We start from the raw sequence: 25,920 nt of genomic DNA on the forward strand, positions 1-25,920 counted from the left end.
ATGAGGACAATTAACCAGTGGAACAGCTTGCCACCAGAAGTGGTGGGTGCTCCATCACTGGAGGTCTTTAAGAAGAGACTGGACAATCACCTGTCTGAAATGGTATAGGTTCTCCTGCTTGAGCAGGGGGCTGGACTAGAAGACCTCCAAGGTCCCTTCCAGCTCTACTCTATTCTCTCCTCTTGTTACCTCTACGTTTAAGTGTATAGACATTTTTTGTTCCCTTTGGATGTCCAACAGGTCGAGACTGAGGACCAGGTCTTGGCGACTTTCTGCGGAAAAGAGGACCGAGATCCAGAACAGACCCCCGGACAAGAGCCGATCACGTCTCCGGGGTCACATCTGAGCCTCACTTTCCGATCGGACTTCTCCAACGAGGAACGCTTCACGGGCTTTGATGCCCATTACGCCGCCGTGGGTGAGTCTGGATAGCTCGGTTAGTAGCTCATTGGCCCGTCTGGGCAGGCTACGGGCCAACATTGGAACTCAGAACAAGGAGGAGAAAGTCACCTCAGCGCGAGAAAGAGCGGAACTCACATCCAGGTAGTCCCCAAGTTAGGACTGTAAGGAAGTCTATCCATTATTTATTTATTTATTGAATTATTATTTATTTTAATCCCATCTTTATTACTTAGTAGTTTATAGGTAACTCAAGAGGGTGAACGTACATAATATTCCTTCCTCCTATTTTCCACACAACGACAACCCTGTGAGGTGGGCTGGGCTGAGAGAGAGGGACTGGCCCAAAGTCAACCTTGGCTCTTTTATGACTCGTGGACTTCAACTCCCAGGATTCCTGAGCCAGCCATGCTGAGGGGAAAGGGAGAGGTTTCCAAGCTGAGCCAGGCTGGCTGAGGAATTCTGGGAGTTGAAGTCCACGAGTCATGAAGGGGCCATAGTTCCCCCATGCTGGCTGAGGAATTCTGGGAGTTGAAGTCCACGAGTCATGAAGGGGCCATAGTTCCTCCATAATGGCTGAGGAATTCTGGGAGTTGAAGTCCGCGAGTCATGTAGGGGCCATAATTCCTCCATAATGGCTGAGGAATTCTGGGAGTTGAAGTCCGCGAGTCATGAAGAGGCCATAGTTCCCCCACACTGGCTCAGGAATTCTGGGAATTGAAGTCCGCGAGCCATGAAGGGACCATAGTTCCCCTATGCTGGCTGAGGAATTCTGGGAGTTGAAGTCCGCGAGTCATGAAGGGGCCATAGTTCCTTCATGCTGGCTCAGGAATTCTGGGAGTTGAAGTCCGCGAGTCATAAAAGAGCCAAGGTTGCCTACCCCTGACCTACACCATCTCAGACAGCTGTGAGTGGCCAACGGGGATGGTTGATTGACGTGATCTTTCTGTCCCATTACAGATATCGACGAATGCTTGGAGAGCAGCGACGAAGAACTGGCTTGTGATCATCACTGCCACAACTACATCGGGGGCTATTACTGTTCGTGCCGTTTTGGGTACATTCTCCATTCGGACAACCGGACCTGCAAAGGTCAGCATCCTCCTGACAACCTGGTTTGCGATGGTTCCTCCTCCGGCTTTGGACCAATCTGCCCCCCTTTTCCCATCCCCCCAAAACAGCAGGCACAATCAGGGTCCGTGGGGTCTCCAGGAGGCAATAATAAACTGCAAAACTCGGTCAGGATTAAACTTGGATCGGTTTTCGGCGTGGGGCACCCAGCCTGAGACTTTTAGATTACGGCTAAGATGGGGTTGAAATGCAGAAGATGGTTTGATTCTGCCTGCAGGTTCCAAGGGACTGCAGGTAGTCCTTGAGTTGCAAAAGTTCACTTAGCGACCGGTTTCCACACGTACGACCGCTGTGGTCACGTGATCAAAATTCGGTTGCTTGGCGATTGGTTCATATTTAGGATGGTCGCAGCGCCCTGGGATCACATGATCCCCTTTTGCAAACTTCTGACGAGCAAAGCCAATGGGGAAAAACCAGATCCACTTTACAGCCGTCTTCCTGATTTAACAACTGCTTGTTAAGTGATTCATTTAACGACCGTGGCAAGGAAGATCGTGAAATGGGGCGAAAAATTCACTTCGTTTGCTTAGCAACAAAAATTTGGGGCTCGGTCATAAATCAAGGACTACCTGGACCAGGGGTAGGCAACCTGGGCTCTTTTATGACTCGTGGACTTCAACTCCCAGAATTCCTGAGTCAGCCATGCTGAGGGGAAAGGGGGAGGTTTCCAAGCTGAGCCATGCTGGCTGAGGAATTCTGGGAGTTGAAGTCCGCAAGTCATGAAGGGGCCATAGTTCCCCCACGCTGGCTGAGGAATTCTGGGAGTTGAAATCCACAACTCATGAAGGGGCCAAGGTTGCCTACCCCTGACCTGGACCCTTGCAGCCACATCCATAGTAAATCAAGAGTATGATCCTTGCAGAAGAACGGGACTGGAAGGGACCTTGGGGGTCCTCTAGTCCAACCCCCTGCCATACTTGGACTACAGATCTATCCGTACCGTCAGTCCGAAACTAACCAGGTTAATCTGATCTTTCTCTGACCCACCATTGTGTCTGTATCTGTTGCAGTGGAGTGCAGCAACAACCTCTTCACCCAGAGGAGTGGGGTGATCCACAGCCCCGATTTCCCCAACTCCTATCCTAAAAGCTCCGACTGCATGTACCGCATCGAGCTGGAAGAAGGATTTTTCATTGCGCTCCAGTTTGATGAGAGTTTCGACATCGAAGATCACCCGGAGGTCACCTGTCCCTATGATTACATCAAGGTCAGCACTTTTAATCTGTCTCACCCATAATTGTGGGAGAGGAGAAAGAGCTGTTGTGTTGTGAGGTCCTGGGTGCTCCCTGAGCTGGGTGGTTTCCTTGCAGACGTTTCCTGACCCCACTAGGGAACGTCATCAGTGCTAGAAGGGAGGAGAAGGAGGAGGAGGAGGAGGAGGAGGAGGAGGAGGAAACTATGGGGCCCTGGGTTGTTTCCCTGCAGATGTTTCATGACCCCGCTAGGGAACATCATCAGTCCTGGAAGGGAGAGGAGATAATAATAATAATAATAATAATAATAATAATAATAATAATAATAATAATAATAATAATAATAATGATGATGATGATGATGATGATGATGATGATGATGATGATGATGATGATGATGATGATGATGTTGGAAGGGACCTTGGAGGTCATCTAGTCCAACCCCCTGCTCAGGCAGGAAACCTTACACCATTTTGGACAAATGGCTGTCCAGTCTCTTCTTAAAAACTTCCAGTGTTGGAGCATCCACCGCTTCTGGAGGCAGGTTGTTCCACTGGTTAATTGTTCTAGCTGTCAGGAAGTTTCTCCTTAGTTCTAGGTTGCTTCTCTCCTTGGTTAGTTTCTCAATCCGTTGCTTCTTGTCCTGCCTTCAGGTGCTTTGGAGAAGAGCTTGACTCCCTCTTCTTTGGGGCAGCCCCTGAGATACTGGAAGACTGCTATCCTGTCCCCCCTCGTCCTTCTCTTCCTTAAACTAGACATGCCCAATTCCAGCAGCCTTTCCTTATATGTTTTAGCCTCCAGCCCCCCCGATCGTCTTCGCTGCTCTCCTCTGCACTCTGCACACTCTCTGGGGACCTCACCTGGCCTTGTTCCATAAACCTTGGCTTTATCGCTTGACAGATCAAAGCTGGATCAAAAGAACTTGGGCCCTTTTGTGGAGAAAGGTCTCCAGGACGGATTGAAACTCGGAGCCACCAAGTTCAAATCCTGTTCCACAGCGATAATTCAGGAGAGAACGGAGGGTGGAAATTCACCTACACGACGACAGGTAATATAGAACCATGGAGTCTAAAGGTTAGAAGGTACCTTTGAGGTCATCTAGCCCAACGTTTTCCAACTTCAGCAACTTTAAAGAGGAGTAGACCAACATCCGGAATTCCCCGGCCGGCCAAACAATTCCCAATAATGTTTATTTTATTTAACCTGCCTTTATTATTTTTATAAATAACTCAAGGTATTTTCCTCCCAACGCCAAGCCGGTGAGGTGGGTGGGGCTGAAAGAGAATGACTAGAACTCACCGTCTCCTGGGGATTGGCCCAAAGTCACCCAGTCAGCTTTTGTATCTAAGGCGGGACTAGAACTCACCGTCTCCTGGTGATTGGCCCAAAGTCACCCAGTCAGCTTTTGTATCTAAGGCGGGACTAGAACTCACTGTCTCCTGGTGATTGGCCCAAAGTCACCCAGTCAGCTTTTGTATCTAAGGCGGGACTAGAACTCGCCGTCTCCTGGTGATTGGCCAAAATGACCCAGCCGGCTTTCATGCCTAAGGTGGGACTAGAACTTACGTCTCCTGGTAATTGGCCCAAAGACACCCAGCCAGCTTTCATCCCTAAGGCGGGACTAAAACTCACCGTCTCCTAGTGATTGATCCAAAGTCACCCAGCCAGCTTTCATGCCTAAGGCGGGACTAGAACTCACCGTCTCCTGGTGATTGGCCCAAAGTCACCCAGCCAGCTTTTGTATCTAAGGCGGGACTAGAACTCACCGTCTCCTAGTGATTGGTCCAAAGTCACCCAGCCAGCTTTTGTATCTAAGGCGGGACTAGAACTCACCGTCTCCTAGTGATTGGCCAAAATGACCCAGCTGGCTTTCATGCCTAAGGCGGGGCTAGAACTCACCGTCTCCTGGTAATTGGCCCAAAGTCACCCAGCTGGGTTCGTGCCTAAGGCGGGGCTAGAACTCACCGTCTCCTGGTGATTGGCCCAAAGTCACCCAGTCAGCTTTCATGCCTAAGGCGGGACTAGAACTCACCGTCTCCTGGTGATTGGCCCAAAGTCACCCAGCCGGCCTTCCTGGCTAAGATGGGACTTAAACTTGTCTTCTGCTTTCCCACATGGTGTCTTAACCACTAGACTAGGCCGAACTCTCTCTCTCTTGCGTATTAATCCCTTATTTTGGATAATATCCCCCTCTTCCTTTTTAACCAGCTTTGCCGCCCAATGTGCACACGTTTTCTTTGTGGAGGAAAGTATATTGCAAAATTGAGAAAGCCGCACCTTCCAGCTTCTATTTTGCTTTCGGAATGAAAAATTCTGTAAATTCAGAGCAGGCCAGAGAAACCCCCACGTCAACAAACACAAGGCTGTGAAAATTGCATTTTTCAAAAATGAGCATCGTACGCCAAGCTTGTATTTGGGGATGCAAAAGGAACCGCATAACTCTGGAGTTGTTTAATCCAAGGCTGTATCTTTTTCTTTTTCCCTATCGGCTCATCTTAAACACAGGGGATCCGTGTCCACTTCTGGATCCTCCCATCCATGGGAAACTGGAACCCTCGCAAGCCACCTACACGTTCAAGGACCAAGTCGTGATCAGTTGCAATCCAGGATACAACGTCGTGAAGGTAGGTCGGACCCTGGCAGAGAAATCAAGAGAAATCAAGAGTTTACTCAAGTCCGGGCATCACAGATCACTGCCTGCCATACTGTTGAGCCTCCTTCGGCAGGAGCAGTCTATCTCCATGCTGACGCTAACCTTGCACAGTCTGGAAAGAGGCAAACTTTCCTTCTGGGTCTAAACCACACTTGACCAAATAAGCTATTCAAGTCAGTTCAATTCATACTCCCGCGATGCATCTTGAGTTATGGGTCGGCCAGCGGGTTTTGATAGTCCCGCCCCTGGTCCCCGTGTCACCGAGCAACGAACCAAATTTAAAAATAAAATAACAGTATTAAGACTTAGGAGAATAGAATAGGATAGGATAGAATAGAATAGAATAGAATAGAATAGAATAGAATAGAATAGAATAGAATAGAATAGAATAAGAAATAGAATAGAATAGAATAGAATATAGAATAGAATAGAATAAGAAATAGAATAGAAAATAGAATAAAAATAGAATAGAATAGAATAGAAAATAGAATAAGAAATAGAATAAGAAATAGAATAAGAAATAGAAATTAGAATAAGAAATAGAATAAGAAATAGAAAATAGAATAAGAAATGGAATAGAGTAGAGTAGAGTAGAGTAGAGTAACAGAGTTGGAAGGGACCTTAGAGGTCTTCTAGTCCAACCCCTGCTCAAGAGGAGACTCTATACCATTCCAGATGAATGGTTGTCCAATCTCTTAAAGCCTCCAGTGATGGAGCACTTCTGGAGGCAGGTTGTTCCACTGGTTAATTGTTCTCACCCTCAGGAAGTTTCTCCTTAGTTCCAGGTTGCTTCTCTCCTTGATGAGTTTCCATCCGTTGCTTCTTCTCCTGCCTCCAGGCGCTTTGGAGAATAGCTTGACTGCCTCTAAATTTAAATAAACGTAAATCTACAGATAGTCCTCAGCTTACGACCATTCACTTAGAGACTGTCTGAAGTTACGATCTCCCTGGGAAAGGGGACTTACAGCCTAGATCTGAAATTCTGACAGTCGTGCTGCTGCCTGCAGTCATAATGTTTTATGACGGTTTTGCCCCCCAAAAATGGCACTTCGGCTGTTTGGCAAAACCGTGCCCAATAGCAAGCAATGGGTTTGCACTTACGACCGTCTCATCTGCTTAACGACTGCCGCAAAAAAAAAAAAAGGTATAAAATCAGGCCGGCCATGAGACGGACCTGTTTTATGACGTAGGATGTACAATCTTAATGGCAGGCTCCATCGCTGTCATAACTTGAGGACTACGTGCATAGTATGAATAAAGTAGAATGTAACTTAGCATCCTATCAGCCCGTTGAGCTTTGCAAACTGTCTAAACCCCAGGCCTGACCTTGATTTAGTCTCAATTTTGCAAAACGTCGTGATTAAAAAAATCTTCTGGGCCCCAATTAATTATTGTCCGGAGCTACAGTGGCAAACGGCACCGTGTAAAATTTAACCTCACTTTTCAGAATCAAAATCAACGAAGCTTTAAACTGCCTTTGTCGCCCAGGTGACAAAATGGACTTTGCCAAGATTTTGTTTTTCACCAAATGCTCCTCGGAGGCTGGAAGGTGTGTTTTATTTATAATGTCTTTGACAATTAATCCAGTCCAACCTTAAAATACGAACTGACATGAAAGGAAAAAGGGAAAGGACGGAACAAAACAAAGAAAAAAGGGACCAAAAAAAGAATATATCAAAAAAGCATAACAGAAATCACATAACAATAACAAAGTTGGAAGGGACCTTGGAGGTCATCTAGTCCAACCCCCTGCTCAGGCAGGAAACCCTAGACCATTTTGGACAAATGGCTGTCCAGTCTCTTCTTAAAACCTCTGACCTTTTTCTTTACTGCAGAGATAATAACAATCTAGCAGGGGGGTTGGACTAGAAGACCTCTAAGTTCCCTTCCAATTCTATTATTCTTTCTAAGTTTGAACAAACAAGCCTAAACCTATCTTAAACTGCTAATATTCAACATCCTAAAAAAGCAATATCTATCATACAATTTTAATTTAGCACAGAATAAAGTGTCAGAGGCAAATCACCTTATATTTAAGAATAGATTTTGAAACTAACGGAGCTTGGAGATGATAACTTGACGAAATTTCTAGCCTCTGTTTGATTTCTTACAAGATAAGGGGGAAAAATAAACTTTTGATTTTGGGAGTTGAGGATTAGATTGGATTTGACCCAAAAAAATCTTTCATACCATCTGTTGAAACGGATCAAACCTCAGGGGTCTTCAAACTTGGCCCTTGTATGACTTGTGGACTTCAACTCCCAGAATTCCTCAGCCAGGCACACAGTCTGAGGAATTCTGGGAGTTGAAGTCCGCAAGTCATGAAGGGGGCCATAGTTCCCCCATGCTGGCTGAGGAATTCTGGGAATTGAAGTCCACAAGTCATAAAAGGGCCAAGTTTGAAGAGCCCTGCTTGTGAACTTCAACTCCCAGAATTCCTCAGCCAGGCACACAGTCTGAAGAATTCTGGGAGTTGAAGTCCACAAGTCATGAAGGAGGCCATAGTTCCCCCATGCTGGCTGAGGAATTCTGGGAGTTGAAGTCCACAAGTCATAAATGCCTGGCTGAGGAATTCTGGGAGCTGAAGTCCGCAAATCTTAAAGCTGACAAGGTTGCAGACCCCCTGCCCTAGTGGCTCCATTCATTTGTGGCTTAATCAGTCCGTGGCCAGTTAAACTTGGTTAGTTTTTAGCCTCTGCGTGTTTTGGAAAGTTGAGTTTTGGGTCAGTTCATTAGTTAGCTGAAAGTTCAGTTTGTTCAATTCAGGGCAGCACAAAAACCAAGAGAAAACATTGTTAACATTCATTAACCAAGTTAGCATTCATTAACCAAGGTCAGCGGTTTGCACCAGGAAGATCCAGCTGTTTCTGAACTGCAAGAAATGATGCTTTATAAGAGGCCAGCCCCAGTCCAGGTGGTCCTCGACTTACGACCATAACCGATCCCGAAATTTCCACTCCTAAGCAAGGCGGTTGTGAAGCGTGCTTTGCCCCGCTTTTACGACCTTTCTCATCGCAGTCGTTCAGTGGATCCCCTGCAGTCATTAAGTGAGTAAGACGGTTGTTAAGTGAATCACTGCAGTGGTTAAGTTAGGAACACGGTCGTTAAGCGAATCTGGCTTCCCCATTGACTTTGCTGTTCAAAAGGTGGCAAAAGGGGATCGCGTGACACCGCAACTGTCGTAAGTACATGCCAGTTTCCAAGCGTCCGAATTTTGATCACGTGATCGCAGAGAGGCTGCGACGGTCGTAAGTGTGAAACACAGACCCAAGTCCCTTTTTTTCAGTGACGTTGTAACTTCACACAGTCATTAAACATGAATTCGGTGAAATAAATTGCCCGGCTGGTCAACCAGCCCTGAAAAATGGATGGTTTTATTCCTCTTTAAGGACGAGGTGGAGAGCGAGACGTTCCAGATGGAGTGCATGAAGGACGGTGTGTGGAGCAGCCGGGTGCCGCTTTGCAAAAGTAAGAGGATGGTTTGGGGGGGGGTCCTCAACAACTGGGGGAGGGTCCGACGGGGCCTGGGGGCCACTTGACAACCCCACCCAGGTGGTCTAGGACGCTTGGCGCAAAAGGGCATTGAGCAAATCTCCTTCAGCTGGGAATAATGATAATGATAATAGAGTTGGGAGGGACCTTGGAGGTCTTCTAGTCTAACCCCCTGCTCAGGCAGGAAACCCTATACCAAATAATAACAATATTATTATTATTAATAATAATAATAATAATAATAATAATAATAATAATAATAATAATAATAATAACAACAACAACAACAACAGCAGCAGCAGCAGCAGAGGTGGAAGGCACCTTGGAGGTCTGGCTGAGGAATTCTGGGAGTTGAAGTCCACAAGTCATAAAAGGACCAAGTTTGAAGACCCTTGCTTCTGGACTTCAACTCCCAGAATTCCTCAGCCAGGCAAGCTGGCTGAGGAATTCTGGGAGTTGAAGTCTGCAAGTCATGAAGGGCCATAGTTCCGCCATGTTGACTGAGGAACTCTGGGAGTTGAAGTCCGCAAGTCATGAAGGGCCCATAGTTCCCTCATGCTGGCTGAGGAATTCTGGGAGTTGAAGTTCACAAGTCATAAAAGGGCCATAGTTCCCCCATGTTGACTGAGGAATTCTGGGAGTTGAAGTCCATGAGTCATGAAGGGGCCATAGTTCCCCCATGTTGACTGAGGAATTCTGGGAGTTGAAGTCCACGACTCATGAAGGGGCCATAGTTCCCCCATGCTGGCTCAGGAATTCTGGGAGTTGAAGTCTGCGAGTCATGAAGGGGCCACAGTTCCCCCATGTTGGCTGAGGAATTCTGGGAGTTGAAGTCCACGAGTCATAAAAGGGCCAGGTTTGAAGACCGCTGCTCCAAGCCAACACAGGTACACCTGCAAAGTCCCACGAGAGACGCAGTGGCGCCCTTTCCCAGAAAGCAAAGATTTGGGGGTTTTTTCTTCCGGTAATTCTGGGCTGAATCCCCTGCAGCAACGTTCAAGTTCTGCCTTCCTTTCACGCTGACACTTAATCCTCCTGGCTGGGGCGGCTGGTGGCGGTTTTGCATGATGCATGTTCTGACTGGCTCTCCTCTTTCTCTCCTGCTGCCCTTCCTCTCTTCCTTCCTTTCTTCGTTCCTCCTTCTCTCCTTCTCTGCCTCCTTCCCTCTCTTTCTCTCTCTCTCTCTCTCTCTCTCTCCCTTCCTTCCTTCTTCCCTCCCTCTTCTTTCTTTCTTTCCTTCCTCCCTCCTTCCCTCCTCCTTCCCTTCCTCTTTCTTTTTTCTTTCTTTCTCCCCTTCCCTCTTTCCCTTCCTCCTTCCTCTCTTCCATCCTTCCTTCCTTTCTCCCTCTCTCCCCCTCCGTCCCTTCCTTTCTCCCTTCCTCCCTTCCTCCTTCCTCCCTCTCTCCCCTTCCTTTATCCCTTCCTTCTTTCTTCCTCCCCTCCTTTCTTCCTTTCTCCCTCCCTCTCTTTTCCATCCTTCCTCCTTTCCTCCCTTCCTCTCTCCTTCACTCTCTCTCTCCCTCCCTCCCTCTCTCCCATCCTTCCTTCCTCCCTTCCTCTCTCCTCCCTCCCTCCCTCTCTCCCTTTATCCCATCCTTCCTTCCCTCCCTCCCTTCCTCACTCCTTCCTCCCTCCTTTCCTCTATCCCATCCTTCCTTCCCTCCCTCCCTCCCTTTATCCCATCCTTCCTTCCTTCCTTCCTTCCTTCTTTCCTTCCCTCCCTCCCTTTATCCCAACCTTCTTTCCTCCCTTTCTCTCTCCTTCCCTCCCTCCTTTTCTTTATCCCTTCCTTCCTTCCTTCTTTCCTCCCCTCCCTCCCTTTATCCTTCCTTCCTCTCTCCTTCTCTCCCTCCCTCCCTTTATCCCATCCTTCCTTCCTTCCCTCCCTCCCTTTATCCCATTCTTCCTTCCTTCTTTCCTTCCCTCCCTCCTTTTCNAGTCATGAAGGGCCATAGTTCCGCCATGTTGACTGAGGAATTCTGGGAGTTGAAATTCGCTAGTCATGAAGGGGCCATAGTTCCCTCACGCTGGCTGAGGAATTCTGGGAGTTGAAGTCTACGAGTCATGAAGGGCCATAGTTCCGCCATGCTGGCTGAGGAATTCTGGGAGTTGAAGTCCACAAGTCATGAAGGGCCATAGTTCCGCCATGTTGACTGAGGAATTCTGGGAGTTGAAATTCGCTAGTCATGAAGGGGCCATAGTTCCCTCACGCTGGCTGAGGAATTCTGGGAGTTGAAGTCTACGAGTCATGAAGGGCCATAGTTCCGCCATGTTGACTGAGGAATTCTGGGAGTTGAAATTCGCTAGTCATGAAGGGGCCATAGTTCCCTCATGCTGGCTGAGGAATTCTGGGAGTTGAAGTCCACGAGTCATAAAAGGGCCAGGTTTGAAGACCGCTGCTCCAAGCCAACACAGGTACACCTGCAAAGTCCCACGAGAGACGCAGTGGCGCCCTTTCCCAGAAAGCAAAGATTTGGGGGGGGGGTTTCTTCTGGTAATTCTGGGCTGAATCCCCTGCAGCAACGTTCAAGTTCTGCCTTCCTTTCACGCTGACACTTAATCCTCCTGGCTGGGGCGGCTGGTGGCGGTTTTGCATGATGCATGTTCTGACTGGCTCTCCTCTTTCTCTCCTGCTGCCCTTCCTCTCTTCCTTCCTCTCTTCGTTCCTCCTTCTCTCCTTCTCTGCCTCCTTCCCTCTCTTTCTCTCTCTCTCTCTCTCTCTCCCTTCCTTCCTTCTTCCCTCCCTCTTCTTCTTTCTTTCTTTCCTTCCTCCCTCCTTCCCTCCTCCTTCCCTTCCTCTTTCTTTTTTCTTTCTTTCTTCCCTTCCCTCTTTCCCTTCCTCCTTCCTCTCTTCCATCCTTCCTTCCTTTCTCCCTCTCTCCCCTTTATCCCTTCCTTCTTTCTTCCCTCCTTTCTTCCTTTCTCCCTCCCTCTCTTTTCCCTCCTTCCTCCTTTCCTCCCTTCCTCTCTCCTTCCCTCTCTCCCTCCCTCCCTCCCTCTCTCCCATCCTTCCTTCCTCCCTTCCTCTCTCCTCCCTCCCTCCCTCTCTCCCTTTCTCCCATCCTTCCTTCCCTCCCTCCCTCCCTTCCTCACTCCTTCCTCCCTCCTTTCCTCTATCCCATCCTTCCTTCCTTCCCTCCCTCCCTTTATCCCATCCTTCCTTCCTTCCTTCCTTCTTTCCTTCCGTCCCTCCCTCCCTTTATCCCAATCTTCTTTCCTCCCTTTCTCTCTCCTTCCCTCCCTCCTTTTCTTTATCCCTTCCTTCCTTCCTTCTTTCCTCCCCTCCCTCCCTTTATCCTTCCTTCCTCTCTCCTTCTCTCCCTCCCTCCCTTTATCCCATCCTTCCTTCCTTCCCTCCCTCCCTTTATCCCATTCTTCCTTCCTTCTTTCCTTCCCTCCCTCCTTTTCNCTTCTTTCCTCCCTTTCTCTCTCCTTCCCTCCCTCCTTTTCTTTATCCCTTCCTTCCTTCCTTCTTTCCTCCCCTCCCTCCCTTTATCCTTCCTTCCTCTCTCCTTCTCTCCCTCCCTCCCTTTATCCCATCCTTCCTTCCTTCCCTCCCTCCCTTTATCCCATTCTTCCTTCCTTCTTTCCTTCCCTCCCTCCTTTTCTTTATCCCTTCCTTCCTTCCCTCCCTCCCTTTATCCCTCCCTCCCTCCCTTCCTTCCTTGCGTCCATCTTTCCCTTTTTGCCTTTTGCAACAGTGGCCGAAACCCAGCCAGCCGAGAACTGGATCTCGATAAACGAGGACTCGGATCCCGCAGCAGCCTAACCCAGATCACAGCACAGGAACCTATGAAGGAAGAACGTGGTCCACGCCCCCCCAGCCTCCCTGTGGGGGGAAAAATATTACATTTGCAAGGGGGGCAGAGGGGGGGTCATGTGCCCCCTCCTCTCACGGTTTCCATAGCAGCCCAGTGGCTCTTCCAGCCGCTGTATTCAGAAGGGGGCTATTGAAAACGCTTCCCTCCCCACCTACCAAGCTCATAACTCCAGGATGCGTAAGAGAAAAAAATCAGCGAATGGCCTTCTGGACATAGCATGCAACAAAATCCTTCTTCTCCTTGCGAGGAATTCTTCTCTCGGATCCTGGCCAGGGGTGCACTTCCTATCTCCTTTGCTACGCTCCCTCCTTATAACGCTGAACGGGACTAACCGTCTTTTCTGGGTGATGGGGATGGCTGAACCCCACTTTCCCACCCCCCCTAATTCAGATCGTATTAATCTTTCTCTCGTTCTTCTTGCCCTGCTGATGGGAGACGTCTATGTGGGGGGGGGGGTCTTTTCTGAATCTGCACGCTCGCCACGACTTCAGGACACTGAGGAATCTAGAAGCCTGGGAAAAACAACGGCCCTGCAGAGTTGGAAGCGGGGGGGTGGGCGGTGGATTCGCGCGGAAAAAGATTTCTGACTTTTTTTTTTTAATTTGCTTATTTATTTCTCGTGCGGCTTCCAAACACTGCACATCCTAGCATCCCATTCGGAGCATCGGGGAGGGATTAAAAAAAAAAAAAGTCAAAATGGAGGCTGGATAGTGAGATGGGCAGCATATGAATGGAATAAAAATAAATAAATAAATTTTAAAAAATACGCAACACGCACACACACACACACCTGCACAGAGGCCCCTAGGCAGCTGCGCACGGAGGGGGGGGGATTCAAACTCTCCAAAACGGTGGGCCTGGGGGTCAGGACCCCCGCGCTTCTCTCCACCCTTCCGGACATCTGTTCCAATTTGGTCGGAGCAGAGCTCAAAGGATGATTTCGGTGCATAAGTGGCCTTGCTCCGTCTTGCTCAGGGTCTCCGTCAGGATCCCCCCCCCCCAAACCCTGATGTAGATGCATCGAAGCAGGAGTAAAATGAACAATATAGGGCCTGCGTCAGTGTCTCTTGACGGGGGCAACTTGAAGATATGTGGAGTTCAGCTCCCAGGAGAGAAAACTTAAAAAATAAGGGAAGGAAAGGAAAGGAAGGGAAGGAAAGGAAAGAAAAGAAAAGGAAAGGAAAGGAGAGGAAAGGAAAGGAAAGGGAGGGAAGGGAAGGGAGAGGAAAGGAAAGGAAAAGAAATTAAAGAGAGGAATGGAAGAGGTAAAGGAGAAGGAATGGAAGAGGAATGAAAGGAAATGGAGAAGGAGAATGGAAAAGGAAGGGAAAGGAAAGGAAAGAGGAGGAAGGAAAGGAAAACAGAAGGAGAGGAAGGGAAGGGAGAGGAAAGGAAAGGGATGAGAAGAGAGGGAAGGGAAGGAAGGAAGGGGAGAAGAGAGGAAAGGAAAGGAAAACAAGGAAGGGAAGGGAGAGGAAAGGAAAGGAAAACAGAAGGAAAGGAAAGGGATGAGAAGGGAGGGAAGGGAAAGAGAAGGAAAACGAGAGGAAAGGGAGGGGAGAGGAAAGGAAGGAATGGGAAGGGAGGGAAAGGAAAGAAAAGGAGGGAGAGGAGGGGGAAGAAAGGAAAGGTAGGAAGGAATTGGACGAGGAGGAGGGGGAAAGGGAGTGAAGGAGGAAGGAACGAAGGAAGGAGAGGAAGAGGATGGGGAAAAAGAGATGGAGGAGGGAAGGAAAGAAAGAAGGGAGGGGGGAGGAAGGAAGGAAGGAAGGAAAACAAACCAGCTAACCAATCAGTTCTGCTGGCTGGGGAATTCTGGGAATTGAAGTTCCACCCATCTTCAAGTCAACAAGCTTGAGAAACCCTGCCTTAACGTAGACCGTGCAACCGGACTTCAAGAGACCCAGGTCGAGACTTACAGATGTGTTCACACCACACGTTGGGCTGGGTTCCGCAGCACTAATCCTGATCAGATTTGTGCGAATGCCTGGCGGAGGGGATCGCAAGCGTTGTGCCTATGCGTCGTTGGTCTGAACGCAGCCTATTCCGTTCGTTAATCATGTATTGTGTAAGCCTGGAAAAGTGGGTTAATTCATAGCCAGGTTTTAGTATGTGGTGTGAACACATCAGCAAAAAACAGAAAGAATAGAATAGAATAGAATAGAATAGAATAGAATAGAGAAAAGGAACAGAATAGAGAAAGAAGAGAAGAGAGAATGGAATAGAAGAGAAGAGAAGAGAATAGAGAAAAGGAACAGAATAGAGAAAGAAGAGAAGAGAAAAGAATGGAATAGAATAGAATAGAGAAAGAAGAGAAAGAATAGAATAGAATAGAATAGAATAGAATAGAATAGAATAGAATAGAGAAAAGGAACAGAATAGAGAAAGAAGAGAAGAGAGAATGGAATAGAATAGAATAGAGAAAAGGAACAGAATAGAGAAAGAAGAGAAGAGAAGAGAGAATGGAATAGAATAGAATAGAATAGAATAGAATAGAATAGAGAAAAGGAACAGAATAGAGAAAGAAGAGAAGAGAGAAAGAATGGAATAGAATAGAATAGAGAAAAGGAACAGAATAGAGAAAGAAGAGAAGAGAGAAAGAATAGAATAGAATAGAATAGAATAGAATAGAGAAAGAAGAGAAGAGAAAGAATAGAATAGAATAGAGAAAAAAGAGAAGAGAAAGAATAGAATAGAATAGAATAGAATAGAATAGAATAGAATAGAATAGGGAATATCATCAGAGCTAGAAGGGTTTATGGAGAGGAGGAGGAGGAAGGACTGAGTGTCCTTGATGCTCTCTGAACTTCATTGTTTTCTTGCAGACATTTCATGGTCCAACTAGGTAACGTCATCAGTGCTAGAAGGTTGAATGTTAACCCCTTTCTCTTCTCCTCCTTCCCCCCTCCTCCTCTTCCCTCCTCCTCTCTCCCTCCTCCTCCTCCTCCCCCCTTCCTCCTCCTTCTCTTCCTCTCCTCCTCCTCTTCAACCCCCAATCCTTGTAGCACTGATGACATTACCTAGTTTGGTTTATGAGACATCTGCAAGAAAACAGCCAAGCTGAGAGAGCACCAAGAATTCCACAGTCCTTCTCCTCCTCCTCCTCCCCTTTTCCTTCTCCACTCCGCAAACCCCACTCTGTTCCATCACTGATGATGTTACGTAGTTGGGCAACGAAATGTTGATAACAACCCAGCTCAGAGAGCTATTCATATTCTTTATTAGTAAGTGGTTTCAAAGGGCCATCTGGCTCGTGGGCTATGAGGAGCCCCGGTTGTATCAGAAAACTGTAGTAGCTTTCTCCTACTACACGTGTGTGGGGTGCATCATAACCCATCTGTCTCCTTTGGTGGTGTGATTCATGCAAAACAGTGTGGAGGGGCCACCCGCTAATGTTTTGATTTGTGGAGATCATCCCTGAACAATCTCATCCATCCATCCAGGAATGGGAGCCGTGTCAGGTCTCCCAGAAGGATCTCCTCCTACTCACTGTTGTAGATGGTTGATGGAGGCTGCTGGGGGCCTGAGACGCTTGGGTGTCCTGTTGACCACCTTCATCCACAGACAGGTTCAGGAGATGTGTGGAAAAGCTGGAGAATGGAATAGAATAGAATAGAATAGAATAGAATAGAATAGAATAGAATAGAATAGAATAGAATAGAATAGAATAGAATAGAGAAAAGGAATAGAATAGAATAGAATAGAATAGAATAGAATAGAATAGAATAGAATAGAATAGAATAGAATAGAATAGAATAGAATAGAGAAAAGGAATGGAATGGAATGGAATAGAATAGAATAGAATCTGGAAGGGATCTTGGAGGTCTTCTAGTCCAACCCCCTGCTCAAGCAGGAGAACCTATATACCATTTCAGACAAGTGACTGTCCAGCCTCTTCTTAAAAACCTCCAGTGATGAAGCACCCACGATTTCTGGTGGCAAGCTGTTCCACTGGTTAATTGTCCTCACTGTCAGGAAGTTGATAAGGTAGTCAACTTATAACCATTTGTTAGTAATAATAAGTAGTAATAATAGTAATAATAATAAAGTTGGAAGGGACCTTGGAGGTCATCTAGTCCAACCTCCTGCTCAGGCAGGAAACCCTATACCATTTCAGACAAATGGCTGTCCAGTCTCTTCTTAAGAACTTCCAATGTTGGAGCATTCACCGCTTCTGGAGGCAGGTGGTTCCACTGGTTAATTGTAGAATTTAAGATATTGTGTTAACCCAGTAACTGGATACTAGAGGAGTGGAGAAGATTTTAGCTTTGCTGTGGGGAACACGTGTGTGTCTATACATGTTTGTGTATGTGTGTGTTTATAGATTTACACCATTTGATTTTGTTGTATTTCCGTTCACATACACACGTTCGCCGTGTTGAAATTTAGTCTGCCAAAATCTCACAAGAATCCACATTAATTCGACCCTTTCCCCCCCCCCCCCAAAGCAGCCTGGCAAAGCTTGTGAGAGCATGCCAAAAATAATCATAATTAAAAAATAAAGAACATTGACCAACTTCGTTAACATCCAACTGGGATCTTCCAGGCCAGGAAATGAGTGGAGACCTTTGAACCGGCAAATTCATGCCTTATCTTTTCTTTCCTGTTAACAAACTGTCTTGTTCTGGTTTTAAACATAAACCCCTGAGAACAACAAACAATGATTAGGCAGTGCCAGGGAAAGCAGGAGAGGGAATCCTGAATTTCAAGGAAATCCTTCGAGAAGGATGCAGATGACCACCCAGGTCGCCTTGAGAAATTGGGAAGAGACTTTGAGGGAGAGAGAGAGACAAAGAGAGAGAGAGAGAGAGAGAGAGAGAGGGAGGGAGGGAGGGAGGGAGGGAGGGAGAAAATGAGAGAGAGAATGAGAGAAAGACAGAGAGAATGAGAAAGACAGAAGGATAGTGAAAGAGGGAATGAGAGAATAAAAGAATGAGAGAAAGACAGAATGAGAAAGAGGAGAGAGAGGGGGGAAGGAGAGAGAATGAGAAAGACAGAGAAGGAGAGGGTGAGAAAGAGAAAGACAGAGAATGAGAATGAGAAAGACAAAGGAGAGAAAGTGAAAGACAAGGAGAGAGAATAAAAAAGAATGAGAGAAAGACAGAATGAGAGAGAGGAGAGGAAAGGAGAGAGAATGAGAAAAACAGAAAGAGAGAGTGAGAGAAAGAATGAAAAAGACAAAGAGAATGAGAAAGACAGAAGGAGAGAAAGTGAAAGAGAAGGAGAGAAAGAAGGAAGGAGAGAGAATAAAAGACAGAATGAGAGAGAAAGAGAATGAGAGAGAGGAGAGAGAGGGAAGGAGAGAATGAGAGAGAAAGAGAAGGAGAGAGAATGAGAGAAAAAGAATAAGAGAAAAAGAAGAGAGAAGGCAGGAGAAAGAAAGGGAAGGAGAGGAGAGAGAGAATAGAGAGAGGGGAAGGAGAAAGAAAGAGAGAGAATGAGAGAAGGAGAGAGAGAGAGAGAGAGAGGTGGTGATTATGGGAAGAGAGGAAAAATACACATAAATTGCCACACAAGTCGTTCACCTTTGGACTGGACTTCCCGCCCAGGGCTTGGACAAGCGGCCGTGGAGGAAACATTGCCTGGAAGTATTTACAGATAATCCTTGATTTACAACCGTTCATTTAGGGACCGTTCGAAGTTACAACGGCACTGAAAAAAGCGACTTATGACCGTTTTCCACACCTACGACCGTTGCAGCCTTCCCCGTGGTCACGTGATCAAAATTCAGACGCTTGGCAACCAACTCCTATTTGTGACGGTCGCACAAGCGTCTCCCAGGGGGGTCACGCGATCCCCTTTCGCGACCGTCTGACGAGCCGAGTCCATGGGGGAAGCCAGCTTCTCTTAACAACCCTGTTTCTCACTTAACAACCGCAGGGATTCACTTAACGGCCACAGGAAAAAAGGTCGTAAAACGGGTCGAATCTCGCTTAAACACTGTCTCGCTTAGCAACAGAAATTTTGGTCTCGGTTCTAGTCGTAAAGTGGAGGACCTTCTGTATTCCTTTAGGCCGCGTCATTTATTAATTCTGAATTTTAATCGATGGGCACCAAACTCCGGTTGACTTTGGGAGGCGTACAAAAGTAGAGGAAAGATCAAAACACGAAACGCCCGTCTTTTATTTTGTGATAAACCCATAAAATTTGTAAAAAAAAAAAAAGAGAGAAAACATCAAATTAGTTGAAAATGCTAAATCAAACAGTCAGCCCAGACTATAAATAATCCTACATAGATGGGACCGGAACCTCCGACACTAAAAAGCAGCGTTGCATAAGTCATGCTTAATTTTTACAATTTTCTGGAGGGGCTCCGTTGCGGTCATAAAACGAGGACTACATTTGACCTCGAAAAAAACTGCCCGTTTCTTTCAGCGGGTTCTCGGCACCAACTGTAAAAATATCCATCTACAGGCAGTCCTCGACTTAACGACCACAAACGGTGCCAAAATTTCGAGACATTTGGGAAGTGAGTTTTGCCCCGTTTTACGACACTTCTTCCCCACCGTTGTTAAATGAATCGCTCCAATTTTATCTTAGTCACCCAGTCGTTAAGTGAGTCTGACTTCCCCACTGACTTTGCTTGGCAGAGGGTCGCCCAAGGGAAGGATCATGTGACCCAGCCAGGATGTTGCGACCGTCATAAATATGAGTCTGTTCCCAAGTATCTGGATTTGGATCACGTGACCACTGCAATGGTGGGAGTCAGCTGATTCGCACCCGTTCGGCAGAACCGGTAGCTAAATTTTGCTGAGTTCGGAGAACCGGCTGAATGCACACTGCTTCCGGAAGTCCGTTCTAGGCCTCGGAGGCCTGGAAGAGGCCTCCCAGGCCTAGAACGGCCCACCGGAAGTGCAGGGATGCCACTTCCGGAAGTCTGTTCTAGGCCTCGGAGGCCTGGAGGAGGCCTCCCAGGCATAGAATGGCCCGCCGGAAGTGTGTGGATGCCACTTTCGGAAGTCCGATCTAGGCCTCGGAGGCCTGGAGGACGGCTCCCAGGCCTAGAATGGCCCACCGGAAGTGCACGGCTGCCACTTCCGGAAGTCCGTTCTAGGCCTCGGAGGCCTGGAGGAGGGCTGTCAGGCCTAGAATGGTCCACCAGAAGTGCGTGGATGCCACTTCCGGAAGTCCATTCTAGGCCTTGGAGGCCTGGAGGAGGCCTCCCAGGCATAGACTGGCCCGCCGGAAGTGTGTGGATGCCACTTCCGGAAGTCCATTCTAGGCCTCGGAGGCCCAGGCCTGCATCCAATAAGAGAACCGGTTGTACAGGTATTTGAATCCCACCACTGGTCGTAAGTGGGAAAAACGGTCATAAGTCACTTTTTTCAAGGCTGTTGCCAGTTGGGACGGTCACTAAATCAGCTGTTGTAACTTGAGGACCAGCTGTATTGAATTACAGGCCCCAAATGATCTTTGCATCTGATCTCTCAGCACATAGACAGATCAATATGAGAGCTTTAATTTATTCACTGAATTCATCTGTTTTCATGCCTTCTCACTGCATGCTAAAACAGCCTAATAATACCTCGTTCGTCATTTGCCAGAATTCCTATGATTCATTGTTTGAAGGAGACAAATCATGGCGACCAAATGGCAAAAATCTCAGAGGCGTTTTGCAGGATGATCTGAAGCTTTGCTTCAAAGAGAGAAGCAACCTGGAATTAAGGAGAAACTTCCTGACAGTGAGAACGATTAACCAGTGGAACAGCTTGCCACCAGAAATCGTGGGCGCTCCAGCACTGGAGGCTTAAGAACTAGACAGTCACTTGTCTGAGATGGTATAGGGTCTCCTGTTTGAGCGGGGGGCTGGACTAGAAGACCTCCAAGGTCCCTTCCAGCTTTTATTCTATTCTATTCTATTCCTATTTCTATTGTCTTTCTATTCTATTCTGTTATGTTCTGTTCTGTTCTGTTCCATTCCATTCTATTTCTATTCCATCTATTCTATTCCATTCTATTCTATTTCTATATTCCATTCTATTCTATTTCTATATTCCATTCTATTCTATTCTATTTCTATATTCCATTCTATTCTATTCTATTTCTATTTCTATATTCCATTCTATTCTATTTCTATATTCCATTCATTCTATTCTATTCTATTCTATTCTATTCATTCTGAATTCTATTCTATTCTATTCTGTTCCATTCTATTCTATTCTATTCATTCTGAATTCTATTTTATTCTATTCTATTCTATTCTATTCCATTCTATTCTATTCTATTCTATTCTATTCATTCTGAATTCAATTCTATTCTATTCTATTCTATTCTATTCTATTCTATTCTATTCTATTCTATTCCCTTCCCTTCCCTTCCATTCCATTCTATATTTGCTATTCTGTTCTGTTCTGTTCTGTTCTAAGATGGCGGCTGTGATGGTACAAGCCAAGATGGATTCCAAAGAAAAGGGCGAGACGAGAGTGATAAAATGTTTTCAGAAGTAACCCTCTTCCTCCTGTTTCCCTTTCCAGTTGCAGACTGCAAAGTCCCCCGGGAAATCTCGCACGGCTTCATCGCCTTCTCCACGCCCCAAAACCTGACCACGTACCAGTCGGAGATCCGGTATTTCTGCCAAGAGCCGTTCTACCAAATGGTTCCCAATGTCACAGGTGCGCCTCTGCTTGGGGGCCTCTGGAGAACACCTTGCTCGTATGTCCCCAACCCTCTTTATCATGCAGATGCATTCAGACAACCCATCTGATTTTGGCTGGCTAGCCTATACCCTGGGAGGTCTTTCGTGGCTTGGCCTGTTGAGTTAGCCCAGCCCTTTGGGTTGGCTTCTGGTTCTAGCTGTTCTACAAACCCCCAAAAAGAGGGTTAGGTCAAGATCCAGGTTAAAGGTGTTTTGTGAATGCAAGCGCAGTCACAGAACGGGGCTAAGATATGGAGGGCTGGACCGGGGAAGGATGTTTTTGGTCCAAGATGGTCCATCCTCAGTGTCGGAAGAACAATTTGGGGTTCTAACCGGAGCCGAAGATGCGCAAGAAGAAATAAAAATGAGATCCAGACAGCAGCAAGGAAAGAAGAAATATTTATTCTTAAAAGCAAAACAGTTGCCTCTAGAGGCAGCTGCAGAGAAATGGGATATAGCAGTAGTGTTTTATAAGGGGAGCTAGTCCAGGGCGTGGAAGTGTCTGCGTGCTGATTCTAGGACGACACTTGAGCGGCATGTGTGTGTGCACGTGTATGTGTAGGTGTGTTGATTCCTGTGAACATGCGGTTCCGCTGGGAGACCTAATTTAATTAACTCGGCTTGTGTTTGTAGACCTTCTCCTTTGATATGTGGATTAGGTCCAGGTCACCTATTGGGGGGGGGGGGGTTGAAGCAATTTGCTCATTTTAGTTGATTAACTTAGTTTCGGCTTGATGGCCGATTATCTAGTGGAGACACTGATTCTCAGTCCCTTGTGGATCCCGTTAATATTTTAAAGGAAGGCGGAAACAGTATAATACAGAATAAAATATATTGGGATATATTTTATCTATGCAATTCTGTAAGGGGAGGTGTCGGCCTCGGAGGTCACCCCCATAACCAGATTTCCACGTTTTGCTTTTCGGCAGGGATCTTCACCTGCGACGCGAAAGGCGCTTGGAGAAGCAGTGAGCTGGGGACCCGTTTGCCTTCCTGCCAGCCAGGTACTCCAATTGCTCTCAGCATACACACACACACACACACACACACACACACACACCGAGCACGGCCTCCTTTCTTTCAGGCCAAAATTGTGACCGTCTTCTGCAAAGCTTCCTGCATCCGCAACCATCAGCGAGGTCAAAATAGACATCTCGAGGGTGTCATCGGTTTTCAGAAGAGACAAGCCAGCTATTAACTGGGTTTTCTTCCCGGGGAGGACAGGGCAGAGCTGAGGGGGTGGCAAGCTGGCTACTAACTGGGTTTTCTTGCTGGGGAGAGCAGGAAGCAGTGCTTGGGGTGTGTCAGGAAATCGCCGAAAGCGTGGAGTTGTCAGACGGAAGCTGCAAAACTAAACTTTGACACAACCTGTTTTTAGCTGCTGCCTTCACACGACGTGTTAAATTGGGACGCATGGTTCCGTTCATCGCACTGGAGCTTGTAGTAGAGACTTAGCATTGCCCACTGAAGTTCCTGCAACCTGTTGTAGGTTTTGGACTTTGCTTTCGCAGGACCAAATTCACAGGGTTTGCCCTGGTTTGAAGCACCAAGGAGTTCTCCACACGTGCGAAGTGGGTGCGCAAAAGGAAGAGATTAAGAGATAACCTTTATTGTCATTTTTTTTTACTGTGGGCACAACGGCACACATCGAAAATGAAATTTAGTCGCCCGCTCTCAAAGTGAAACCCATACATGACGCACACCTAAACATGCTATGAACAACATATGCATAGACCCACATCCCTACACATACACGTAGCAAATAAATATTAAATGCTGTCCGTCTTGAATATATAACGGAAGGAGGAAGCTTGAGAGTTCGCAAGGTTAATGTCATGTGTCTGATTAACGAAACACTTAAAAGGACTTTCAGGCATATTTTTATCCTAAAAGCATTTATTAAGGTTACAGAGATGTCAGTACGGCATGGTGGAAATGCCTAGATCTGAGATTCTTTTCTGTTGCCCATACATTCCAGGCATTTTTCCCGCCCCTATTTTGGGGTCATGGTTCACATCTTCCAATTAACTTGAAAGATGTGATTTACTTCCGGTTTCTTTTTCCCAGGCTTTCCTTATTCTCCTCCCCTTTCACTGTTGCCTGATTTAACTATAAAAATACCAGACAGTTCTGCATATTGTCAAAGCAAGAATATACAGTATTTGCAGCGTTGACGGTTAATGCTGTATGGAATGAAACTCTGGATGCTGAATCTGGATGTTCTGCTTCGGATACCATGAAGCCTCCTCCCAGAAGGTAACAAGGAAAACAGGTCGTGAAGAGGATGTGTCGTGTCCCAGATAATCTTACGGACCCTGCTCAAACAATGCTTCTGTGCTATGTCCTGGATGGGAGGGAGGGAACTGCCAATGATCTTTTCGGCCGTCCTCACCACTCTCTGCACCGCCTTCCTGTCTGAAGCAGTGATGCTTCCAAACCAGACCGTGATGCCGTATGACAGGATGCTCTCGATCGTCCCCCTGTAGAAAGTGGTCAGGACAGGGGAAGGAAGATGCGCTTTTCTCATGCGGCGCAGAAAATGCAGGCGCTGCTGTGCCCGCTTCGCCAGTTTCTCACAGTTTCTCACTGTTGCGCGAACCAAGCGATGTGTTGGTGTTTGATTTATCCTGGCTGCAGCCTTCAATAGTACAGCGATGGGACAGCAGACGCTTTGCTGGGCGTTTGTGTTATTATTTTTTTTCCATCACCCGCTCTCACAATTCAGCCTGGATGGGTGTCACCCCGTTGTCGTGCCATGGAAGAACTGACCTGCTGACCTGCTGACCTGCTGTGATTCTATAGTTGCTGACCAGCAACTACAGAATCACAGAGTTGGAAGGGACCTTTGAGATCTTCTAGCCCAACCCCTTGCTCAAGCAGGAGACCCCGCCCCCTAGACCATTTCAATCAATCGATCAGAATAAGAGCTGAAAGGGACCTTGGAGGTCTTCTAGTCCAACCCCCTGCTCAAGCAGGAGACCTGATGCCATTCTGGATAAACGGTTGTCCAATTTCTTCTTAAAAACCTCCAGTGTTGGAGCACCTGCCACAACTTCTGGTGGCAAGCTGTTCCGCTGGTTAATTGTCCTCAATCTTAGGAAGTTTCTCCTGAATTCCAGGTTGTTTTCTCTCCTTGATTAGTTTCCATCCGTGGCTTCTTGTCCTGCCTTCAGGCGCTTTGGAGAAGAGGTGGAAACCCCCCCCCTTCTTTATGGCAGCCCCTCAAATATTGGAAGACCGCTATCATGTCACCCCTGGTCCTTCTTCTCATTAAAATAGACATACCCAATTCCTGCCACCGTTCTTCATGTTTTAGCCTTGGTCATCCTGGAGAGCCGAGCCAAAGGTGGTGTGCGAGCGACAACCCTACAGCTTTACTTGTTCTGTTGTGTTGCCAGTGATCCTAGGTCAGCTCCAAAGAGTGAGCAGGGTGTTGTCCTAGCTAGACGGACCGATGTCGCTGTTTTCCCACCGTAGGCATGCGCGGCCATGCGCCTTCCCATCCCACCGAGGTATTTGAGATCCGCAAATAAGCAATGATGGATCCTGCCACGTGCAGGGTCTCCATCATTGCTGGTAGATCATGCCATGGGCAAAAATCTTTGGATAAAATGGAAATTTGTAGATTTCCCTCTTAAGATCCATGCCAGTGAACAGACCCCACAAGGATTTATTGATATAGGGCAGGGGTCTGTCTGTCTGTCTGTCTGTCTATCTATCTATCTCTATCATCTATATTTATCATCTTTCTATCATCTATATCTATATCTATCTGTCATCTATCTATCTGTCTATCATCTACCTATCTCTATATCTATCTTTCATCTGTCTATCATCTATCTATATTTCCATCTATCTATTTATCTCTATATCTATCTATCTATTTGTCTATATCTATCTATCTATCTATCTATGTATCTATCTATCTATCTATCTATCTATTTATCATATATCTATCATCGATCTATCTCTATATCTTTCATCTATCTGTCTATCATCTATATTTATCATCTATCTATATTTATCATCTATTTATCTATATCTATATCTATCTCTATCTATCGTCTATCTATTTATCATCTATCATCTATCTATCATCTATCTCTGTTTAACATCTATCATATCTATCATCTATCTATCATATTATCTATCTATCTATCTATCTATCACCTTTCATCTGTATCTATCATCTATCTATCTCTATATCCATCCATCCATCCATCATCCATCCATCCATCCATCCATCTCTATCTATCTATCTATCTATCTATCTATCTATCTATCTATCTATCTATCTATCTCTATTTATCATCTATCTATCATCAATCTATCTTTATATCTATCTGTCATCTATCTGTCTATCATCTATCTATATTTATCATCTATCTCTATCATCTATTTATCTATATCTATATCTATCTATCTCTATCATCTATTTATCATCTATCATCTATCTATCATCTATCTCTATTTAACATCTATCATATCTATCATCTATCTATCTTATATTATCTATTTATCACCTTTCATCTATATCTATCATCTATCCATCCATCCATCCATCCATCCATCCATCCATCCATCCATCCATCCATC

General features: G+C 46.4%; 1 protein-coding gene across 1 annotated transcript in view; it reads left to right on the plus strand.

Annotated features, from left to right (window-relative positions):
• Positions 1–240: 240 nt before the first annotated feature.
• MASP1 (mannan binding lectin serine peptidase 1) overlaps positions 241–25,920 on the plus strand; it is a gene marked incomplete at its 5' end in the record, with an annotated part of 50,592 nt that continues 24,912 nt past the window's right edge. The window contains 8 exons of the mRNA XM_015828086.1: positions 241–418; positions 1,360–1,491; positions 2,541–2,737; positions 3,624–3,771; positions 5,229–5,347; positions 8,766–8,844; positions 21,164–21,301; positions 22,254–22,328. Of these exons, the coding sequence (XP_015683572.1) occupies positions 241–418; positions 1,360–1,491; positions 2,541–2,737; positions 3,624–3,771; positions 5,229–5,347; positions 8,766–8,844; positions 21,164–21,301; positions 22,254–22,328 (1,066 nt within the window). The remainder of the gene's footprint in view (positions 419–1,359; positions 1,492–2,540; positions 2,738–3,623; positions 3,772–5,228; positions 5,348–8,765; positions 8,845–21,163; positions 21,302–22,253; positions 22,329–25,920) is intronic.

The sequence above is a fragment of the Protobothrops mucrosquamatus genome, unplaced genomic scaffold (assembly GCF_001527695.2).
Source record: "Protobothrops mucrosquamatus isolate PMUCROS unplaced genomic scaffold, P.Mucros_1.0 scaffold4218, whole genome shotgun sequence".
Taxonomy (NCBI): Eukaryota; Metazoa; Chordata; class Lepidosauria; order Squamata; family Viperidae; genus Protobothrops; species Protobothrops mucrosquamatus.